General features: G+C 43.5%; 1 protein-coding gene across 1 annotated transcript in view; it reads right to left on the bottom strand.

Moving 5' to 3' along the window:
- The window catches only part of WDR59 (WD repeat domain 59), a 101485-nt gene that overhangs the window by 56259 nt on the left and 20933 nt on the right, over positions 1–24293 (bottom strand). The window contains exons 2-8 of the mRNA XM_041772575.1: positions 20825–20874; positions 16379–16514; positions 11960–12045; positions 10780–10860; positions 8292–8329; positions 4670–4758; positions 1382–1498 (exon numbers count right to left, since the gene is read on the bottom strand). Coding sequence (XP_041628509.1) covers positions 1382–1498; positions 4670–4758; positions 8292–8329; positions 10780–10860; positions 11960–12045; positions 16379–16514; positions 20825–20874 — 597 coding nt within the window. The remainder of the gene's footprint in view (positions 1–1381; positions 1499–4669; positions 4759–8291; positions 8330–10779; positions 10861–11959; positions 12046–16378; positions 16515–20824; positions 20875–24293) is intronic.

Genomic DNA, 24293 nt, shown 5'->3' with positions numbered 1-24293 from the left:
AAATCAAATACCATGTTAAAAATCTCATTTAGGGATCCCTGGGTGGCGCAGCGGTTTGGCGCCTGCCTTTGGCCCAGGGCACGATCCTGGAGACCCGGGATCGAATCCCACGTCGGGCTCCCGGTGCATGGAGCCTGCTTCTCCCTCTGCCTGTGTCTCTGCCTCTCTCTCTTTCTCTCTCTCTCTCTGTGACTATCATAAATAAATAAAAGTTAGAAAATAAAAAATAAAAATAAATAAAAATAAAAATCTCATTTAATTTGTGATCTCAGCCTACAAACAAGGAATAAGGACTGAGTTTCACATGTGGAAAGTGGCCTGTTAGCTGCCTTACAACCCATGGACACCAGCCTCCCAGGTGGTAAAAATGTCATTGAATAGCAAAAAAATTAAGGAAAGAGGAGGATGTGAACTGGATGGTTTCTGGGTTCTGAACTTGGTGACAAGGTAACAAAAACCCAAACCCAAAACAAACAAAAAAAGCTACCCACATAAAAGTGAATGACAACCCTAAGGGATTTACAAACCTCAAGACAGAAGTTAACTTTTCAGGCCTTAGTGTTATGATCCTAGTTTTGCTCACCAGACCAAAAAATGACACTGTACATGTGCCCACATAAACAAAGCATTTTGTTAATGATGCGGAATCACAAAATTACTAAGCAAATTTCTATGGCCAAATTTCTTTCCTTCCAGACAGGGACCCAACCACAAGGAGGACCTGTGGAAGGAGGCTGACCCTGTGCTCTGCATCCGATGGTCAGGCCAGGAAAAACAAACAAGAAATGCTGCACTCGGAGATAAACCATAAATAATAGGGTCACTGAAACACATAAACCCTCGAGCATTTCCTGTAAGTTAGAGAGAATCTCTAGTAAAACAACCCTCTGCCTGACTTTTGCAATGCTGATGACTGAAGATGTCCTGACTTTTGCAGATACAATAATCATGCGAGAAAACTGCTGGTTTTCTACCTCAGGGAGACTAATCATAAACTTGGTAACCTTAACAATTTTGTGGGCTTTTCTTCTTTACTTCTATATGGTTTTGTTTTGTGTTGTTTTGTTTCCTGAAATCTGACTTCCTGGCAGCTTCTTTACAAATAAACTTCTCCTTTCTAAATGGTTTAGTCTGACTTCCTTTCACAAAGGGACAGAAGAAAACCCTCTGAACAAATCCCAGGAGCCACATCAGAGATACGCTACTCCATCATTCCTACTGGCCTACGCAACCAAGTTTATTGGCCCAGTTCCCCAAGAGGCACACCCACCCCTAAGCACACACGCTATGCTGACTGTAGCTTTCCTTCTGAAGAAAGTGCTGTTACAAAATCTGAGGCCTCCAAACACAGCTCCCCCAGATGTCCCCATGGGTCACTCACCTTGACAGAGTTGTCTTGACTGGAAGTAGCAAGAATGTGCTCAACATCTGGGTGCCAGGCCAGGCCATGGATTTTAGAGAGGTGAGCTGCGAGATATTCCACCGCTGTACTGGGTTTCTACAACAGGATCAGCACCGAGTGTTGTCAGTTTATCAAGAATTCACTGAGTGCCTACCATGTAACAGTCTGCTGGGGGCTGGGTGGGACACAAAAACACTACTGGGTACTGTATCTATCCTTAAGAAACTCCACTTTGTTTTGTTTAAAACAAATAAAACAGAAGAAGACTTACCCAGCTCTCCTTCAAACATGCTCTCTTTATGGGCCTGTGAACCTGATTTCTTTCTACTCCAGCCCCACTCATGGTTTTACGGAAGGATACAGGGTAGTGGGTGTTCTTCCCCTCAGTAGTACAGTCTGCAACCCCTGCTCCCTTTCCTCAGTATCACCCAAGGAGAGGGGCTGTGACATTCAAACAGACCTGACCTCAAGACTGGAGGTAAAACCACCAATCTTAAAGTAATTGAGCACCAAGATCCCAAAAGAAAATGAACACACTGCACAAAAGAAAACTATACATGATTAATAAACTTATATAAAACAAGCAAGCTCAGGAGGAAACCTCGGAAATATACATTAAAGTAAGATTTTATTAAGCTATCAGATTAAAAGATATTTGTAAATAATACTCAATGCTGGCGAGGTTGCATTTGTCACTGCTGGTATTTATACACAATAGTACAACCTTTTGGCAAAAACTTTTGACAATTTTTATCAAGCAACTGAAAATGTTCCTTTCTTAAGAGAATATTCCAATTTCACAAAAAGCTTTAGATAACAAAAGATATTCATCTTGGTGTTATTTGGAACACCAGACAACCAGAAACAACACAAACAGTAAGTGGAGAATAATTAAATTTTAGGGTCAATTATGGTATAGCTCTCCAACATAATACGATATAGCCTCTAAATGTTAGATTTAGGGATTATAGCACAGGGAAGATGTATCTGTTATACCATTAAATGGAAAAAGTATATGTGACCGTATACGTGGTACGATAAACCATGTGTTTTAAAAAGTACAAGAAAATACCAAAATGTTAGCATTTGTCTCTAGGTAATAGGTCTATAAATGTTTATTTTCTCTTTTACATTTTCTACAAAGACATCTATTACTTCTATAATTAGCATTAGTCTATGAGGCTAAGGGCAGTCTCCAGAAAAAGTCTCCCTAAGTTCAAATCCCAACAACAAACCAGGCCTCAGTTTACTCATCTGTAGAACGAGGATAAAAATAGTACTTACTTTAAAGTTAGTTATAACAAGAGTTCTGAGAACAATACCTATGCATAATAAACGTTTAGTAAATGTTACTATTAGTCATTTGGGTGTTTGAATGAAATCCAACCTTGCCACCCATACTGCACTTTTTAAAAGCCTCTGATGCTTGGTGTCATCAGCACTATTTTGACACTCGCAAGTGCTAGAGAAGGAAAAGTATGACCTACAAGTTTTAAATCGATCTAAACAAAAGTCTTAAGTATTAACAGCAAAAAGAAAAAAAAAAAAAAAGCTAAAACCCTTTATACAAAGTAGATAAAATTGGGACACCTGGGTGGCTCAGCAATTAAAAACTCTTTTTTTTTTTTTAAGATTTTATTTATTCATAGAGACAGAGAGAGAGAGAGAGAGAGGCAGAGATACAGGCAGAGGGAGAAGCAGGCTCCATACAAGGAGCCTGACGTGGGACTCGATCCCAGGTCTCCAGGATCACGCCCTGGGCTGAAGGTGGTGCTAAACTGCTGAGCCACCCAGGCTGCCCATAAATAAAATCTTAAAAAAAAAAAAAAAAAATAGATAAAATTGCTGAGGAAAGTCAGGACTCTTAGTAGACCAGTTGAGAAGACTAGAGAGGAACAGTTTGGCTGTCTCTTTCTGCAAGATAAGGAATTCTACTGGTTTTTTAATACTAGTTTGGAAAAGAAGTACTGACAGGATTTATGCCTAAGTACCCAAATGGTTTGTTTAGCCTATGGCCTGAAAACAAGTGTGTATGCACTACAAATTAACCAAATATTTTATTTAAACCATTTACTACATTTAAATGCTGTGCTAGTGATGCAAGGAACAAAACCAATCACCAATTTAAGAAATAAAGAGAGGAGAGAATGGCTCTTACCAGACCGGACTAAGAGAGACAAAAAAACAGAAGATGTACCCATCTAACCCATACTTACAAAATCACCTTTTCATCTAAGAGCCACGTAAGGCAGAGGGCTTCAGCCAGCACATGATTCCCTAACAGGCTATGTCGCCCAATCCAGCAGACTCCCTACCTCTGCCCAGCCGTATGACCTACTCCCTGCCACAGGCAAAGGGCAGGGCTGCCAGAAGCCATACTGACACCAAACAGCACCCAGGCAGATAGTTTCAGGAAAACTAAAAGTGGGCACTCCCTACAGAGGCTAAGGGGCTAAGGAGCTCTAGCCTCCAGTTTTAGGAAGCAGAAAGCAGTATGACACCCCAGGTCTTACAAAGTTGACTGCTCAGTGCATTACTACCCAATCATCTGGCAGTTAGGTATGGGGGATCCTTTCCCCATGTCATTATTTTTACTGATGCCAACAAACCAAACAACAGACTCTCCATCGTGGCAGCAGTCCTGGGCTGCACCTTTCCTGCCCATCAGTTACACAGGGTGTACAGGGAGAACTTATGCTCTGCAAGCTCTTGTGAGGTTAATGGATCAGCTGGATGTCTAAGAGAGAATTTGAGCACCCTAACTTCCTCACCTCAGTGATTTATACCAAGAATACTTAGGATGGAGTATGTCCTAGTACAACCAGTTTGTCCTCTGCCATCCGGGGCAGGGATAGGAAGCCTGCTGACCATTCTAGAATAGTGTCTCGTCCCCAGGCTTGACCTCCTCAATGACACACACACTCATTATTATTATCTTCGTTTTGAAGATATGGTAACTGAGGCTTGGAGAAGTGTCATGACTCAGCTGGTATAATAATTAGGAGGCAGCAAAATGGGGCTCTAACTTAGGTCAGGCCCAGTTTATTTTCTTAACCACTGATCATCATATTCTCTATCTTCTTTCAACATCAATTCGATCAGAAAGCAAATGTCATCTGGTAACTGTGATCTTCAAATGGCAATTTGGCACTGTGCAGAGGGCACCCGGGCCTCTTCTCAAGATGAGTCCTGTTTACTGACAATATCCTCCTCATTCCCAGGGGAGGGACTACAGATGAACTGGGGTCGGAGGAAGAGATTACTCACCCGCTTGTCCCATATCCGCACATCCCCGTCGTGACTGGTGGCGAGGCAATTAGCATTTTTTTTGTTCCATTTGACCTGTGAGGCACCGGCTGCAAAGACAAATCAGGGGAAGAAAGTAGCTGCCCTCAACCCCTCTGGCACCAGAGTGGAGCGCATCCAGGGTGGCTGGATAACGAGTTCCAGCTGAAGGAGAATAGAACCCTTCAAGTTTCTATGACCACCCAGCTCCACCGCTGAAGAGAAAATGAGGCCAAAAAATAAATGAATTAACACATTGGAACAGGATCAGAGTCACCTAATTGAGGAAATAATCTCACTTAGGAAAGAACTCAACAGGTTACCTCCGTGCAGAATCAGCAGGGAAACAGTTTCTCATGAGCAGCAGCTCAACATGGCTCTATTGGTTGGTAACTGACTACTCATTACACAACCCGGCTCTCTGTCACCCGCTGGCCAACCTGGCGCTCCCACTCGGAAGAGCCTCTGCTTGATTCCTGCTCCTTCCCGCTTACTCCCTTACTATTTAGGAGGGCAACCTTGGAGAAACAAAGGTTCCTGAACCTCAACTGAGGAATAAGGCCCTGGGTCGCCCAATTCTGCCCGCAAAAGTGTATGTGCACCAGCCCCCCTGCGCCCCCACCCACCCCCCACACTCTCTCCTCCCATCAGTGGTTATGTATGGCCACTGGCCCGGTATTAAATCAGGGAACAGGAACGTCCCTGGCTCTGTGAACAGAGTCCTCTCACCACTCTGTCAACACAAAAAGGTAACAACAGTAACAAGGGAGCATAAGATGCCAGAGGGGCTGAGACCTGTAAAAAACTAGGACATATCAGCACTTCTAGCTGACTCTTAAAAATAACCAAGTTAATTAAGTTAAACCAGAACAACACAATGGCTCTCCTTCCCATCTCTTCTTGTCCTTGCTCATACCACACATAATACTTCCCCTTTTGGGTGGGTGTTTATTACTGGGGACACCATCATGGATCCAGGGCTTTGGAAGGCAGCCTGATCCAAGAAGTCTAGAGTGGGACCGACACACCAAGGACTGAGAATCTAACAGGAAATCGAGTTAAGGCCCAGAAGTTATCCTTGTTTGGTTTGGGTGAGGATATTGGCTTGTTTGTTTTGTTTTTTGCTTGAGATACAGGGCATCTTGAGTCACCTAAGAATGAATGGTGGAGACCCCTAAAGGAGGGAAGCTAGTGTAGGAGACACAGTTTCTTCGCACGAAAGGGTCTCAGCTCAAGTAAAAAGTGAGTAGGAAGAGCCTGCCCCATTTCCTCAAGATAGAAGTACTCAAGGATTTCCAAAAAATCTACTTTCCCCAGTGCAGGGCTCCATCCAACCATGAAGCCTTCCAGAGGCTAAGTCAACCTGTTCTACTAGGATTATGACAACAGAGTCAAACAGAGTTCCCAGCCCCTAGGTGTCCTTGGACACAGAATACTCTGGAGTACACACAGGCTCTTGTTACTCCCTACCCCAAGGCATAAACAACACACTCACGGAGAGATAGGGGCCATGGACCCTGGGAAACAATACAGCCAAGGTTGTACCTCTCCGGGAGTGGTAGATCAAGGAGCTTACCAAAATCCACAACCTCTCATTTGCTTCTTTTCTCCCGGGGCAGCTTTGCTACCACTTAGAAATCTCACTGAGGTGCAAAACGAGAGTCCTTCTTTAGAGGACTTACAACAGAAGAGAAAGCAATCAGAACAAGTAGGCTGAAAGAAAAGAGCTGTCTTTCTTTTTACAGCTCCTCTACAACCAATCTAACTTAACCTCTAAGTAGAAGCAACAAAATCTCAGGGAGGTAACTGAGGCATTTACAGATCATTTGTTTTTTTATTCAATTGGATATCCTCCGCAACCATGTCTATGGGCCATCGTGTGTCTCAGATCAATAGTGCCTAAAAGTCAAGGTGGCAGGGGCGAAGGGGAGCCTAAATCAGCAGATTTATTAAGCACTTAGCACAGAGGCACGGGTGCTTGATTCCTACTGCCATTTAACAACATTTACAGAGCATCTCCTCAGGTCAGACACAATGCTGACTTTGGTCTAGAGGACTGAAAAAAACAGGTCCCTAACTGCAGAGAACAGATAATCCACCTGCTTAATACAGTCATGATGCTCAGTGTCTTTAGATGATAAGGCATGGAGATGTTGGAGAAAAAAAGAAGAATCATGTGATCATTTTGGAGCAAACATCAAATGTGAATTCAGATGTACCAAAAAGATACAAAGCAGCAGGATTTAAGAGAAAGATTATGTATATTTTAACAAGGATGCCAAAATAAATTACTGATGGGGCACCTGTGTGGGGCATTGGTTAAGAAGCTGATCCTTGGTTTCAGCTCAGGTCATGATCTTGGGATTGTGAGATTGAGCCCCACATTGGGCTCCATGCAGAGTCTGCTTGGATTCTCTTCCTCGCTCTAGGCCCTCAACTCCTCTCTCTCTCTCTCTCTCTCTCTCTCTCTCTCTCTCTCTCTCTCAATCTTTCCAAAAGTAAATAAATAAATCCTCAAACCACAATACTGACGACTGGGCTTCATCACCAGTTCTATGCCCAAATTATGCTCTCAGTAATTACTGGGAATACCCGGTAACGGCCCCAAAGCAGAATTCCAAAAACAGTCAATTCCAACTGAGCAATGAAAACAGGTAGACCAGAAAGTAATTTCAAAGTTCCAGTGCATCCACATTAAATGACAACATGGGGACACAATCAGCATAACCTAGATTGTGAGGAAACCACAGGAAAAACAACCTGCTTCTTCAGTAAATAAACCTCAGGAAAAGAAAAATAAACCAAAAAGGAAGAGGGAAAAGAAACCTACCAATTACAAAAGATGAGAAATACATCAACCACTTATATTTTTTATTTGGATTCTGACTTAAATAATTTGTAAAACAACAATAACAGCTGATAAATATTTGATATTAAAGAGCCACCATTAACATTTTTATTTAGGTCCATTCACGGTATTGTGGTTACATTATCTTACAAGATTCTTCTCTTATAGAAGTATCACTTACTAAAATACTTGTTAAGGAAATGTTATGACACCCAGGACAGGCTTCAAAATAATTCCTTTTTTTTTTTTTTTTAAAGTAAGCTTCATGCCCAATGCAAGTTGGACGTTTAACCAACTGAGCCACCCCACTCAGGCACCCTTCAAAATAACTCCAAAGGAGATGAGGGTGGGGGGTGGGACAGTGGGTAGAGGTTAAGAGGAAATAAATAAGACTAGCTGGATGGTGACAGTTGTTGAAGCTGGATTATGAACACAAATCAATTTATTGTCTTCTATATTCATACACATTTGAAATTTTTCACAATAAAAAGTTTAAAAACAAACCATTTTGTGTCCTGTCCTTGACTCCTGAAATAAGTTCCTGACCACACTCAGCAGTCCTGACTCTAACTCCTGAGAGCAGCCTGAAGCAAATCCTTTACCAGGAGGGACTCACAATCCCACCCAGCCAAGCCAGGGGTAGGAGCAGTGCTCATGAAAGTAGGGATGAAAGCCAGGCTGGGGACTGGGGGAGGGGCAGACCCATGAGAGAAGGAATAGAAGGAATGAACTGAGTCAGGAGGAGTATATACTCACCTACAGCGGACAGCGCAACCGTGGGCTTCCTTGTGTCTCTAAGAATAGAAAAGTCAGAGATCAGATGCCCAATTCACAAGCCACCATCCACCTAGAACTTTCCTCCCTCCACACACAGTTCTCCACTTCCCTTTTACTGGGTGCTCAGAGTTCAGAGGGAATATGAGGGCCTTAAAAACAAGTGTACAGAGAGGCCTATGTCCCTTCAGGGATGAACCTTCTGAGCTACTTCAAATGAGGCTGAGTCTGGATTTCAAATCACATAGCAGTAGCCACAGAAAGCAAACAACATGATTCGGCATGGCCTGCCTGACCCTGATGTAGAGATGGAAGAAGCCAAGAGAATCCATTCCTGGAGCCATTTCTCCTAGTGGCAACAAAGCGACGGTCATGGAGGCATAACTCTGCAAGGACCTTCCCAGCAGCACTTCAAAGGTGAAGTAAAAAGCTACTCTGATATCCACAGTTGCTAAGAGTTGGAAGCAGCCCAAGGTCCCACCAACAGATGAATGGATGAACAAAATGTAGTCTCTACATACAATGGAATATTATTCAGTCTTAAGATGGAAGGTAATCCTGTCACATGCTCCAACATGGATGGACCTTGAGTCATTATGTTAAGTCAGATAAGTCAGTCATAAAAAGACAAATACTGCATGACTCCAATTCCACTTGTATGAAGTCTCTAAAGTAGTCAAATCCACAGAAACAGAAAGTGGGATGCTGTGTGTGTAATGAGTAGGGTTTCAGCTCTTTTAAGATGAGAAAGTTCTGGAGATCTGTCATGCAACAATGTGAATACATGTTAGTGAACCATACACTTAAAAAATGGTGAAGATGGGGAATCCCTGGGTGGCTCAGTGGTTTAGCACCTGCCTCTGGCCCAGGGCATGATCCTGGAGTCCCGGGATTGAGTCCCATGTCAGGCTCCCTGTGTGGAGCCTGCTTCTCCCTCTGTCTGTGTCTCTGCCTCTCTCTCTGTCTCTAATAAATAAGTAAGATCTTTAAAACAAAAGACAAAAAACAAAAACCCCACTCCATGGGGCAGCCCAGGTGGCTCAGCGGTTTAGTGCCACCTTTGGTCCAGGGCGTGATCCTAGAGACCCGGGATCAGGTCTCATGTCGGGCTCACTGCAGGGAGCCTGCTTCTCCCTCTGCCTGTGTCTCTGCCTCTCTCTCTCTGTCTCTCATGAATAAATAAATAAAATCTTAAAAAAAAAAAAAAAAAACACTCCTGGATACAATGGGAGACTCTCAGAGAAAGACTCTTGGGCTCCCTATGAAGTCAAAGGGCAACATCTCCACCAAAGAGTCATGTGACAGAACCAGGCGTCACCCCAGAGCTAGGAGGGCCAGGGCCAACATGCAGTTCAGACTTAAAATCTAGAAAGCCTGAAAAGGAATCTCCTGTTCAGTGTCTCCCAGTCCTTAAATTATGAAAACAATTATTTCATGTACACAAAGAATATTCTCACCTTGCCCTGTAGCTCCCTGGAATTTTGTTTATCTAAGAGCAGCTCCCTTCCACCTCCCCCGGATTTTGTGCCCCTTCCCCACTCTGCACTGCCCTCAGACTCATCACCATGGAGGCTCCAGCCTGAGCGGGATGCAGGGGAGTCAGCCACGGATCCCTTGCCCTGGTCTGTCCCCTAAGTGTAAATCATCACAGAGCCACCGCTGTCTGCTGAGGGAACGGAGGTGCCACTTGGGGAACTCTACGGACTATACCCTCTTGTTAGTGACCTCAAATTGTGATGGCAAAGGGAACTTCACTCTACAAAGGGGGAAAGGAACAGACATTTATTAAGAACTTAGCGACATGCCTGGGCTGAGTGCTCCTTCACTTTTCACTTCACGACCAGTGACCCTGAGCAGGGGCACTCTCTCACTGGCACTAACAGGTAGGGGATAGAAGCCTCACAAAGAGGAAAGCAGACGTGTCTCAAAGCACTGCTTGCTATAGCAGATGTGTGTCTGTACCCATCAAACCCCCCCCTCAACTTCAGTCAAACTTTCATCTGACTTCCAAATGCCAGCACCTGTGTTTCTTTGCCAAAGAGATTTTCCTGCTTGCTGAAGCCTAATGTGCGAACCTCTGTGATAGGCCTGAGGTGCTGGGCAGTGAGGTCCCAGGGGGCAGCCTTCAACCAATGACAGTGGATGGTACCCCCACTTCCTGAGCCCTCGAAGGCAGGACACCTCTGAGGAGGGAGTTATGTGCCAGCACCTAGCAATCCCTGGTAGGAGTAAACACCACCTGTTCACAGTGGTACCTAGGTGAACAACACACCCTCCACCTATAGCCTTCCCAGTCCTGTCTCTCTTCTGTATCCCCCACCAGCGTTTCTGTCACCTCCTAAACTATGGACTTGCAATGTAGCCTCATCTCAGGATCTGCATCCAGGGGAAATCAAAGATGCCAGACCTCTAAAACAAAGGTCCCAGCTGGTCCCATAACTTGGTGGTTTGGCCTTTGAATTGTTCTTACTTGATATCCCAAATGTAAATGTAGGTGTCCACAGAGCTGGTAACCAGGAGATCCGGCTCAAACACTGCCCAGTCCAAGTCGCTGGGAACATGAGAAATAAACAGAACAACGACGAAGAGAAAATTTGAGTCCAATTCCAAAGCATCAGCAGATTTAGTTTCTAGTGGCTTCAGAGAGTCATCATTAATGGGCCTCTGTAACATGTCTTAGGGTGGCAATCTCCAAACTTCTTTGGGAATGAACAAGACTTAACTGAGCTCCAAAAAAACCTTTCAGGTCCTTCCCCCTCTAATCCCCAGCTATTCTATCACTCGCTCCCCCCACAAAAGTGGAGGATTTCAACTTCACACACACACACACACATACACACACACACACACACACACACACACACCACACAAAACAAAAACACAAAGTAATTTTTGACTTATCATTCTCTAAATCAGATTCAACCACAGGTACCTTGAGTAAAACCAACATCTCTTAAAGCAGTGGCAAACTGCCATGTAATGTGGGAAGGGCAAGTCCTCCCTACTGAGGTCTCCCCTCCTAGAATGGCAGTTCCTGCACAGTTAACACAGGCCGGGGTCTGGCCTTTCCCAGCACTTCCTGGGTCAGCCTCCCCCATCCCTCACTCCCCGCTTGCTACTTCCCAGGACATTTCCTCATCCAGAAATAGTGACCTAAGGATAGGATGGATTGAGAAACACTCCTGAGGCCAGGGCCACAGGCAAGAGGTGACCACAGGGCCAGATGACAGTATGATGTAGGAGCTCTGTGCGGCACCCCACAGCTGCTGGAGAAAAGAGAAGAGGGCTGCATCCTGGTGTCTGTACTTCTGGGCACTGCCCACTGCGAGCAGAACGATTCTCCTGGCAGAACCGTGTCTCCCTGTCCCATGGCAAAAATCAATTCTAATCCTTCACTCCAGACTGGGCTGTATCTCTCTGAGTATCACCTGGGATTGAGGTTAGCGGTTACACAAATGCTGTTCCTAAATACTAGTTGATCTCCACTGTGAGAGCCATCACAACCATGAATGCTAAGGACCCAGCAGCCACCTGTGACCAACGCAACACAGAAGGTCAAGCCATGGAAGGAGGATGGTGCCTTCATTTCTATTCTCAAGGGATTATGACAAAGTGAGACAAGCCAGGGGCTATGGGCGGCTGGTGCCTACCTGATTACACGAGTGTGGCCTTGTAAGGTTGTGCCAACTTCCCCGCTGCCATCTTTCCATTTATAAAGGTCAACCCGCTGGTTACTCTGGAAAGAAACAAGGGGGAAAAAAAAGGCAGCCAATAACACATCAGGACCTACGCTGTCACCACATTCTGCCTAGGGCTGAGAAGAGAAGAGGAGGCCTTGCAGAAGCCGCCTTGCACAGCAAAGAGCCTACAAACTCACTGACTTACAAAGCTGTCAGAAACAAGTACAATTAACACTTGAGCCCACTTTAGCTCAGTACACAGGACTCTACAGGGCAGTGCTATCTTCAAAGTGAGCCCACCCTGAACAGTTACAGCTGAGTCCATGGGTAATGGGTTATAGAGATGTCCCCTGGCTGCTAGGGGACCACCTCCCAACTCTGAAGGTCACACATCCATCTCTCCAGCTGCTGTCACACTAAATGTTTTTAGCTCACCCTTCCCACATATCAAATCCCTGGAGTCTTTCCATCATGCCTTAAAAATACAAATGCATGAGAAAGAAAACAGAATCAAAACCAAAGGGGTGTCCATCCTAGAAGGCAAAATTATACAAGATTCCTTGAAATCCACCTATAATGAATTTCTTAAAGAGTTAAATAAAAAGACATAGGAAAAACTGGCCAGAAGAAACCACACTACAATAGGGAAAGGAGGAAAGAAAAAGCTATATTTCACTAAAAGAAACAAGCCAGCAAAATATTTAAATATCAAGAGCTTATGAAATACACCAAAAGTGAATAAAGATTTTAATAATCTGATTACTAATAGGCAATCTATCTAAAATATTTCTGAACTGATATATAGGTATAGATACATTAGTATCTATATATTACCAGACTGATTTTCATTTTAGCTCAGAGACAGACCTATGTACAGTGTTCTGAGGTTTTTATCCAGAAATATCAGTTTCCAATTCTAAATTCCTGGTCAAAGAGTTAGGATTCAAAACAGCTTCCAATGGGAACAGGAATGAAAAGGAAAGTCCCCTCATCTTATAATATCCCCTGCTGTTTCCAGTATGTGCCAATCTACATATGAGGAATCCTAAGAGCCCTGCCCTCTGCTCTTTTCACACTATACTGCATACTGGATGTCTTCACCCATGTGTAACGTGTTACAGCCACGTTACTGAGGCTCAGAGAGTTGGGAAAGCACTAAAGATAAAATAGTGAGTGTCAAAGCTAGGACTTGACCTCAGATGTCCCTAACTCCAAAGCTTGCTCTGTCTCCTGAAAAAGGTTGCCTTCGAACTAGGAGCAATAAAAGAAAAAAAATCAATAAATTGAACTTCATAAAAATCAAAACTTTTATGTGTCAGAGAACATTATCAATAAAGAGATAATCTATAGAATCAGAGACATATTTGAAAATCATATCTCTGGGGCACCTGGATGGCTCAGTGGGTTAAGTGGACGACTCTTGATTTCAGCTCAAGTCATGATCTTGGGGTCATGAGCTCTAGCACTGCAGCAGGCTCTATGCTCAGCAGAGTCTGCTTGTCCCTCGCCTGGCTCTTTCTCTCTCTTTCTCTAAAATACATAAATAAAACCTTTGAAAAAAATCCTATCTCTGCTAGGAGTCTAGTATCAAGAATACATAAAGAAATCTGGCAACTCAGCAGCAAAAAGACATACAACCCAATTCCAAAATGAGCAAAAGACTGGAATACACATTTCTCCAAAAAAGATCTACAAGTGGCCAACAGGCACATGAAAAGATGCTGAACATCATTAGTCTTTAGGGAAATACAAATCAAAACCATAGTGAGATACCACTCTATACCCACAGGATGGCTGTAATTTAAAAATCAAAGGGAAAAAAATGAGAAAACAATTTTCTTGAGGAGAAACTAGAACCCTCATACATTGCTGGTAGGACTATAAAACGATTCAGCTACTGTGCAAAACAGTCTGTTCCTCAAAAAGTGAAACACAGACTTACCATATGACCCTGCAATTCCACTCCTAAGTATACACCCAAAAGAACTGAAAACAAGTACTCAAAAAAGTCCACGTACACACATATTTATTCATTTTGGCTGTATTCACAGCAGCCTGCCCAAATGTCTGCCAGTGAATGAACAGTTAAAACGTGTTACAGGGCAGCCTGGGGGGCTCAGTGGTTTAGCGCCTGCCTTCAGCCCAGGGCCTGGTCCTGAGGTCCCGGGATCAAGTCCCACGTCGGGCTCCCTGCATGGAGCCTGCTTCTACCTCTGCCTGTGTCTCCACCTCTCTCTCTCTCTCTCTCTCTCTCACATGAATGAATGAATGAATGAATGAATAAATAAATAAATAAATAACAAAATGTGTTACAGCCACACAATGGAATAGTATTCAGCCGTAAAAGGAGTAAAGCACTGATACACGCTACAACATAAAGAAGACAGAGACAATAGGCACAAATCGTATGGTTCCATTTATATGAAATAACCAGAACAGATCAATCCACAGAGACAGAACACAGACTAGTGGTTGAGGGGGGATGGGGAAGAGACAGAAACTGCTTAATGGTAAGGGGTTTTACTTTGGAGTGATGGAAATGTTTGGGAAGCAGAGAGGCGCGTGGTTGTATAACATTGTGAATGTAGTAAATGACATTAAATTGTCCACTTTAAAATGACTCACAAAAATTGGAAAAAAGAAAGAAAGAAAAGAAATTGATTGTACAAAAAAAAAAAAGTAAGAAAGGCTATCTCACCACTAATAAACAAATGCAGTGTTAATCCACTCGAGCCAAGTACTGACTGGTCAGCCTACATCGGTGGTTTCCAATCAGGGACTATTTTGTTTCCCAGGGACATTTAACAATGTCTAGAGACATCTTCAGTTGTCATGATGATGGGGAGGGCGAAGAGGCTACTGGGACTTAGTAGACAAGGGCCAGGAATCCTGCTTTATCTCTTACAATGCACAGGACAGCCCCCACCACAAAGAATCGTCTGGCCTGAGATGTCACTAGTGCCGAGGCTGAGGAATCCTGGACCAAATGATCAGCGGCTGGGATGCCTGAGTGGCTCAGCAGTTGAACGTCTGCCTTCAGCTCAGAGCGTGATCCTGGAGTCCTGGGATCGAGCGTCATATCGAGTTCCTTGCATGGAGCCTGCTTCTCCTGTCCCTGCCTCTTTTTCTCTGCCTCTCTCTGTGTCTCTCATGAATAAGTAAATAAAATCTTAAAATATAAAAAAATTTTAAAAGCCAAACAAACAAACAGAAAAAACAAATGATCAGGGGCTAAGGGTGAAGGGATCAAAGGTCCTCGAGGCATAAGCCAACAGAAAGAGCATTCTTCCTAACACATGGGAAAGGGATCAGGAATGGGAAAGCAGTAGACTGGCCCTGCCCTCTCCTTCAGAACAGTTCCCTAAACCAGTTCACCTCAGACGTCTAAGGTGAGAGTCAGACAGTCAGATTCTATTTTGGAAATGACGGGGAAGAGCAGCTTTTTGTTCCTTTTAAAGCTGACAACGTTGCTCTTCTTTCCTTCTCAGATGCTTTCCTCTCACAGACTGTCATTTCTGATAAGAACAGACCCAGACAGCATCGCGAATGGTTGCATCTCCTGGATGATAAGAAGGGTTCCTTCTAAATACTGTCCTCCTGGCCCAGTGCAAAAGGAGCCAAACGTTTAGATCTCTGTTCTAGAAGAACAGAATGCTGATAGAGAATCTGGTGAAACATCCAAGATGATCTAGCCCAGATCCTTTTTTAGACATGAATCCCTTGGAAAACCTAATTATTCACATCTAAACAGGCACATAAGGGACGCCTGCCTTCAGCTCAGGTCGTGATCCCGGATCCAGGATTGAGTCCCGCATCAGGCTCACTGTGAGGAGCCTGCTTCTCCCTCTGCCTATGTCTCTGCCTCTCTCTCTTCTGTGTCTCTCATGAATAAATAAATCTTTTTTTAAAATAAATAAATAAACAAACAAACAAACAAACAAACAAACAAGCACATAAAATCTCAGGAAGTTAGCTGATCTAATAAATCCCAATCAAGACAGAATCCTTTCCTCTGAGTGGATGGGTACGTGGAGACTCCTGATCCCTCTAAAAGCAATGAAGGTCAGAGTCACTGGACAGTTATCTACCTGCCAGGTTGTATCACACACACAAAATGGAGGTATCTACTCATTCCTCTCTCAAAGTCTCAGAAACGAAAGAACTGACACCATGGATGCCAACAATTCTGCTCACATCTAGAAACACACATGTGTGGATGTGTACATATATGTCTGTAATTTGCTTCAATCTTCCTTTGAGAATCATCAAACATTTCTTTTCTGCCTAAGAAATGAGGTTTACATTTTCTAGTCTACATAGAACATAGATCTAACCAGCCCCAGCTCACACTTTTAAAAGCCTTTTACTGTACTCCTAAAATGAGCTCACCGAAGCTGCAAAATAGTGTGCAAAGCTGTCATGAGGATTCCACTGCACAGCTCCAATGTCCCATTTGCTCTGGCGAGAGATCTTTCGGTGACCTTCGAAAGGGGCATCTAGATTAACGATGTATAAGAATCGGCGGCTGGGAAAACAACACCAATATTATAATGATATAACAGCATTAGCATTAACACAGAAAAGCACACTTGGAACTACATCTGGTTTGTAAACAGTGCTCAAAAATATCCCAGATGTGTATGACATTTATCTACTCTGAAAGGCATACGAGTGACAAGAGGAAGTCAAGGTGATTGTTAAGCAAGCGGAAGCCACGTCCCTGTGAGAGCCTATCACTAGAGATGGCCTTTCCCACTGGATCCTTGGAAGTCTGACATCTACCCACTGGATTCAGCTCCAAGTCTGTCCAAGTCTGTCCGTCTTTTCCCATCAATTGCCCAGCTAGGGTTTGTCCCTATTGCCACACTACTCCCATGGCGCAGTATGCATCTGACTGTAGCATTTATCTCTGTAGTAAAACTACTGATGGGAAGGCTTCAGTCCTGAACAGACTGAGCGAAGTGTGGATCGTGTCTCCAATCTCTCCTCACCAGGCACAGTCCTTTGCATTCAATAAATGTGTGTGTTACACACATCACTCATCCCTTAGCCCATTATCCTGGAGAAAATCTCAAACTCCCTTGCAACTAGACTACCTGCTGTAAGCAATTAAGTCTATCAAGAAGGAAATAATAACCAGTAAAATAATAATGAAAATGACATATTAAGCACTGATAATGTTCAAGGTGCTAATCAATATAAAGGCTCTGAAAACAGGGTCCTATGTTCACCTATTTTCCCTTTGCTTTAAGTGAAAAATCCTTGGTGTGTCAATCAACATCTCAGTAGCCATTAGCTGTTGTTAGAGAACACTCCAAGCCCCTCAGTATCAATGAGGATGGGTGGGCTCAATGATAAAGAAAAAGATTAATCTCCCTGCTCAGAAGATAAAGAAACACACATTAAAATGGCACACGGAACTCTAGCAGAAACCCCACAAGAGAGGGTTGGGGGGAAGCAGGGAAACACAGGCAAGACACAAATTCACAAAACTTCTGGAACTTCTCGTGCAGAACAAAGATCTAGAATCTCTGACCTCCTCTGAAGGCATCACCTGATCCTGCAGCAAGAACAATGGCATCTTCCCGTTAGTACCAATGACAGAGAAAGGCTATAGAACTATAGACAGCTACAGAGAGAGCTCATCAGGGGAGGTCAGAGGCATTACAGAGCAAACATAGAGCCACAGAAAGTGAGTACTTCAGGATAAACATGCCTGCTTGAACATACATTCCCTCCTGAAGACCCACTGAAGTAAGTAAAAATGTAAGACAGAAACTCACAAAGGCAAAAAAAGAGAGGAAGTGAAGAGTGCATGGACAAATGGTAACGGATGGAAAGAATGCAAACACCTGAATGCCCACAGAGAAATGAATGAGAGGCAAGCTGATTCACCCTGCAGAACCCACCCCAGCCCAGGAGCTGGAGGCTTCAGCCTACGGGCAAGGGGAACAGAGAAGGCTAGAGAGCCAAAAGCAGAACAGAACAAGACCGGCTTGAAAGAGCACTAAGGAAGGCAGTTTATGCACACCCCACGGAGTTGAGTGACCACTTCTCCATCACCTGGCAGGAGCGGGGTGATGTGCTTTACAGAAACTACTTGAGAAGAGCCCCAGGCCTGGTACAAGAGGCACAGCAGCATGTGAGTATATGAGGAGCTGTGCTCAAAACAGGGCCCGAGGTGGAGTGTGAGACCATCAGGCCTCTTCCCTACTCAGCATGCACAACACTGACCTTTCCTCTTCAGACAACAACTAGTGACAAGAGGATTCTTCTCAGGGGAAAATGACCAGCCCAAGAAAAAAAAGAAAGGTAAACAAGTTAACAACACAGAACCTGGGAGATAACAACATCTGGATGCCCTCCCAAAAAAAGAGATCCCACCTGATCTCTCTCTGGCAAACCCCACAGTCGCACATGTAAACTGATCACTCTTTGATAGTCATGGGGAGCCAGTACCAGTCACTAGAGGAAACATGAGAGACAGGCACCAACATGATCGAGAGAAAAAAGAACAAAGAGGTAATACAGAGAAAAGAAGAAACCTACAGTAACCATTGTCAGGTAACAGAAGACAAGGTAAAGGACAGAGAACAGGAGAGAGCTCCTGGAAATGAAAAGCATAACTGAAATAAAGAAATCTGATAGAACAGTGAGAAGTTAAAGCTGAAGGCAACTCCCAGAATGCAAAACAAGAAGGACCAACAGAGAATCCACACAGGATATCCAACATTGACTAAGAGAACATGGCATAGAGGGGGGAATGATGAAAGACATGGGGCAGGAAGATCTCTCCAAGCTGGAAGACACAGGCTTCCAGACTGAAAGGGCCTTCCAACAGCGCTAAAAACTCCTCTGAATCTTAACCTGAATAGGGATTACATGGGCATATATTCTTGTAAATTTGCTCATGCTGTTCACTTAAGTACAGACTTCATATATTTTCAAGTTCAATGTAAGAAAATGAAATGGAGTACCTTCAAGATCATGTTGAGAAATCAAATGGATAATCTACGTATCTAAGAACACAGCCAAGCAGGAATGTTTGCCTGATTTCCAGTGAAGTGATCCCATTCCCACCTCAGATGCTACAAATGACAATATCCATATCAATGAATGCAGAAAAGTCTAACATTTGAGACAAAGTTATTCCTTAGCACCTGAGTATTTCATGGGTTGTTAATATGGCTACATGATGCCAAGTGCATGTTATGTCTCTATTTGTTTAGATAAAAAAATGAATGATGTAAAAAAAAAGGAGGGGGGGGTCCTCCAAGTGCCCAGCACAATGAATGAAAAAAAGACATACACCAAAGCAATCACAGTAAAAACTTCACACACCGGGAGGTAAAAGTAACACTAGAGATAAAGATAGCATTTTAAAGCTTCCAAAGACAAAAAATAGGTCACATACAAAGTCCAGAATCAGATTGGTATAGGACCTCTTAAAATTAGTCTAAGAACCCCAAATACGGATTCAACCCAGCAATTATTATATGAGCATATTAGAAGGAGAGGGAAGGTCATGTAAGGGACTCATAAAGGAAAGTAAAAGTGCTAAATCCCCATCTGTTTTAAGAAGTCAATTTGTTACATCTATGATGGATGATTCAAGATACCAAGTATATATATACTATTTGGAAAAACAGAGGCAACCTCAAAGAAACAGCTAAAAGAGTCTCAATGAGTTGCTTCTAGTGAGTGGAATCAGGCGAGGGGGAAAGGTGAGGTAGGATTCTGCAGTCTGACAATATAATCCTTGTAACGCTATACTGACTTTTTCAACTATATATAGACCTGCACACTTTAAACGGGTCTATGAATTGTATCTCGATAAAGCAGTTTGTTTGTTTTTTTTAACTGAATGCAGAGGACAGTAAAGAAACATTATCAATTGTTACTTACCTATGCATCCAGAGTGACATAAGAAAATGTATCGGTAACAATCTCGGGGGAAGGTGGGCCAACAGAAGGAAGAAAACTTACTGCTCAATATATAGCCTTTTGAATTATTTAAATGTTTGCTATGTTTTTTAAGGTAAATTATTATTTCAAAATAAAATAATGAAATAGAAAATAATTCCTTAATTTATAAATGATTTCTGGGGCACCTAGCTGGCTGTCAGTAGAGCATCTGACTCTTGATCTTGGGGTTGTGAGTTCGAGCCCCTTGGGTGTAGAGATTATTAAAAATAAAATCTTTAAAAAGAATTTTTAAGTAAGTTCATAAACAACTAAGTTAATGAAAATATAGAAAATTTAGAGAGGTAGTGAATATGAAAAGAGAGGGGTGCCTCTGACCATTAAGTGACATCACACTGGTACTGGAGTGATTTAGCAAATGGCACCTAGTTGCCAGAATCTTAAAGATGCTTGGCCAGAAAACACTACAGAAATTACGTAGTTCAATTTCTTCATAATGAAATCAAATTCCTTCATGAGAAAACCGAAGTCCAGGGAGACTGACTGGATAAATGTCCTGGGACTCATAATTCATGGCATTGCCAAACTAGAACCCAGATGCCCTCGATCCTGATAACTACCTGTGTGATACCAATCCACAGAGCATCCCTCTATAGAATCCATGCCATACACAATACCAAAGTACCAGTCACTAAAATTTCAAAGGAATTATATTGCTTACATGTTAGGGCAGAGACAAAAATAAACTGCAAAGAATCCCTCTAAATACCCCCAAAGTCATTAGGATTGCAGAACTAAACTCTATGACCACAATGCTTAAAGAGAAAGAGTATTTTCCAACTTCCCAGAAACCTCTTCATTTGTAATTTGTTCCCAGAAACCGCAGCAGAGAAACAGTGCAAGCTCACTTACCCGGAAAGCACGGCATGCTGCCCCAGACAGTCCACAGACATTGCAGTTGCCTATGAGAGAGAACACACATTCAGTTCTGCCAGCAAGGCCAGCTCAGGTTGAAGAAGACAGGCAGATAGTCACCTCTGGGTCTCCATCCCATGGCCCAGGTAAGTCCAGCTGGCAGGTATTTACAATGGAAGCTTTACCTGCCTTCTAATCCTCATCCATATCTCACACTCACCTTCCACAATAGGGCAGTTGTTATCTCTTCCCTGACACCAGGATTACACACAGGCAAGCTGGTATATTCTAAATTGAGAAGACATAATCTTAGGACCCTTAGAGTATCTAACTAGCTGAGAGCTAACAGAGCTACTGAGAGCCGCTTCCAAGCAAAACCTAACATGGGACATCACACATACAAACCCATACATATCATTCCACTCCACCCCACCCCACCCCACCCGCACACCTTTCCAAAGGGCATGGACGGGGATCCCTGGGTGGCGCAGCGGTTTGGCACCTGACTTTGGCCCAGGGCGCGATCCTGGAGACCCGGGATCGAATCCCATGTCAGGCTCCCGGTGCATGGAGCCTGCTTCTCCCTCTGCCTGTATCTCTGCCTCTCTCTCTCTCTCTCTCTCTCTCTGTGTGACTATCATAAATAAATAAAAAATTTAAAAAAAAACAAAAAAAACAAAGGGCATGGACCCCTTCTCCAAGCAAGACAAGTGGTAATATTCAACCACCACCCATGCTGAATCCATGGTCATAGTCTTGTTATAGAGATGATCATCTCCCGTTTAATCTGAGATTTCTAGCACATTCTAATGATTTCCATTTCCCAGGTCTCTCAGTTCCTAGAGAGCACCATCTTTTCAGGATCCAATGTCCAAATGCCTAAAGACCAGAATGAAGGGATCCCTGGGTGGCGCATCGGTTTGGCGCCTGCCTTTGGCCCAGGGCGCAATCCTGGAGACCCGGGATCAAATCCCACGTCGGACTCCCGGTGCATGGAGCCTGCTTCTCCCTCTGCCTATGTCTCTGCCTCTCTCTCTCTCTCTCTCTCTCTCTCTCTTTCTGTGTGTGTGACTATCATAAATAAATAAAAATTAAAAAAAAAAAAAGACCAGAATGAATCAAATGAATCTGCACTCAGGCTGAAGCATGAGGCTGACTTTCATCATGGCAGTTATAGCCCTAAATTCTCTTATATGGACAAGTCCAAATCCTGCTGTGCTGTCAGGACATTATTGTTCACTTTCATACACCCTCAAGAAATAAGTCACAGGTACTATATAGGGGACAAAAAGCCAGAGCACTCTCACTGGACGATAGAAAGCGACTGTCATGCATCCTTCATCCCACTAGAGTTGTGAGCAGAGAAAAGCCCGGCTGGAAAGGGAGGCAGTGACATGAGATGCGATTTCCACACTCTTTTGAACAACTTATACATAAACGTTATGAAAGAAGGCAAGATGGTACCTCCAATTAGAAGTACTACAATCCTCATGGGCATCCCTGGTGGCTCAGCGGTTTAGCGCTGCCTTCAGCAGGGCATGATCCTGGAGACCCAGGATCGAGTCCCACATCGGGCTCCCTGCATGGAGCCTGCTTCTCCCACTGCCTGTGTCTCTGCCTCTCTCTCTGCATCTGTCTGTGTCTCTCATGGATAAATAAATAAAAATAAAAAAAAAAAAAGAAGTACTACAATCTTCCTAAAGGGCATGTGTAGGCAGAACCCGAAGGTGGTCCCAGCACTCTCAGCCAGTGGTACACACACACACACACAAACACACACTCACACTCACTCTCTCTCCCTGTTATTCAAACACTAATCTAGATGCTGCTTTGAATGATTTTAGCAAATGTGATTAAGGTCCCAAGTCAGGTGACCTTAAGATAGAGACCTGAAACAACCCAAGGGCCATCAGTAGGTGAATGGATAAACAAAACGTGGTATACACACACACAATGGCCTACACACTAGGATATGGATGAACCTTGAAAATGTTATGCTAAATGAAACAAGTCAGGCACAAAATAACAAATACTGCATGATTCCACTTACATGAGGTACTGAAAATAGATAAATTCATAAAACCAGAAAGAAGAATATAGGTGGCTGAGGGGGCAGGGAGTGGGGAATAAGGAGTTACCGATTAATAAGCACGGAGTTTCTGTTTGAGATGATGAAAAGTTCTTGATGGTTGTGGGGAGACAGAGAAATCTGATCCCATCGGCCCTTTAAATCTTGAGGTCAGGGATCCCAGGGGGGCGCAGTGGTTTGGCACCTGCCTTTGGCCCAGGGCGCAATCCTGGAGACCCGGGATCGAATCCCATGTCGGGCTCCCAGTGCATGGAGCCTGCTTCTCCCTCTGCCTATGTCTCTGCCTCTCTCTCTCTCTCTGTGTGACTATCATAAATAAATTTAAAAACAAAATAAAGCAATTAAAAAAAATCTTGAGGTCATAGAGAAGGGCAGTCAGAGATACTAAGGGTGAGGCCTTTAATGTGAGAAAGGTTGTTGCTGGCTATGGAGAAGGTGAAACCACATGGCAGGGCCCTAAAAGTGGCCTCTAGGATCCAACAGTGACTGACCCCTAAATAATAATCAGCAAGAAAACAGGGACCTTGGGGTGCCTGGGTGGCTCAGTCAGTTGGACGTCTCTTGATTTCAGCTCAGGTCATGATCTCAGGATTGTTGGATCCATGGGATCCCTGTGGGATCCATGCTGAGTGTGCCTCTGCCCCTACCCCCCAACCCTTGCTCTCAGGTGCACTCTCTCCTTCCCTCCCTTTCTCTCTCTCAAATAAACAAATAAAATAAATCCTAAAAAAAAAAAAAAGAAAAGAAAAGAAAAAGGAAAGGGATGGGGCACTTCTCTGGCTCAGTTGAAACCATCTGTAACTCTTGATCTTGGGGTTGTTAAGTTTGAGCCCCATGCTGTATGTAAAGATCACTAAAAAAATTAATAAATAATACTTTAAAATAATAAAAGACATCAAGCCTATTTTAAATAAACAAATTAAAAAAAGAGAGAGACACCTGGCTCTGGTTCAATTGGTAGAGCATATGACTCTTGATCTCTGGGTCATGAGTTTGAGCCCCATGTTGGGAGTACAGCTTGCTTAAAAAATGAAAGGAAGGAAGGAAAGAAGAAAGAAGGGAGTCAGGGGGAAGGGGGGAGGGGGGAGAAGGGGAAGGAAGGAAGGAAGGAAGGAAGGAAGGAAGGAAGGAAGGAGAAAGAAAGAAAGAAAGAAAGAAAGAAAGAAAGAAAGAAAGAAAGAAAGAAAGAAAGAAAGAAAAGAAAAGAAAAGAAAAGAAAAGAAAAGAAAAGAAAAGAAAAGAAAAGAAAAAAAAACAGGGATGCACCTCAGTCTTATAACCCCCAGGAACCGAATTCTGCCAACAACCTGAATGAGCCTCTAGCAGATTCTTCCTTAGGCAACTGAGCTTCCAGATGAGAACCCAGCCAACTGACAC

This window comes from Vulpes lagopus, chromosome 10, assembly GCF_018345385.1.
Source record: "Vulpes lagopus strain Blue_001 chromosome 10, ASM1834538v1, whole genome shotgun sequence".
In the NCBI taxonomy this organism is placed as follows: domain Eukaryota; kingdom Metazoa; phylum Chordata; class Mammalia; order Carnivora; family Canidae; genus Vulpes; species Vulpes lagopus.
Note: the sequence above shows the minus strand (reverse complement) of the source record. Positions and strands in the feature narration are given on the sequence as shown.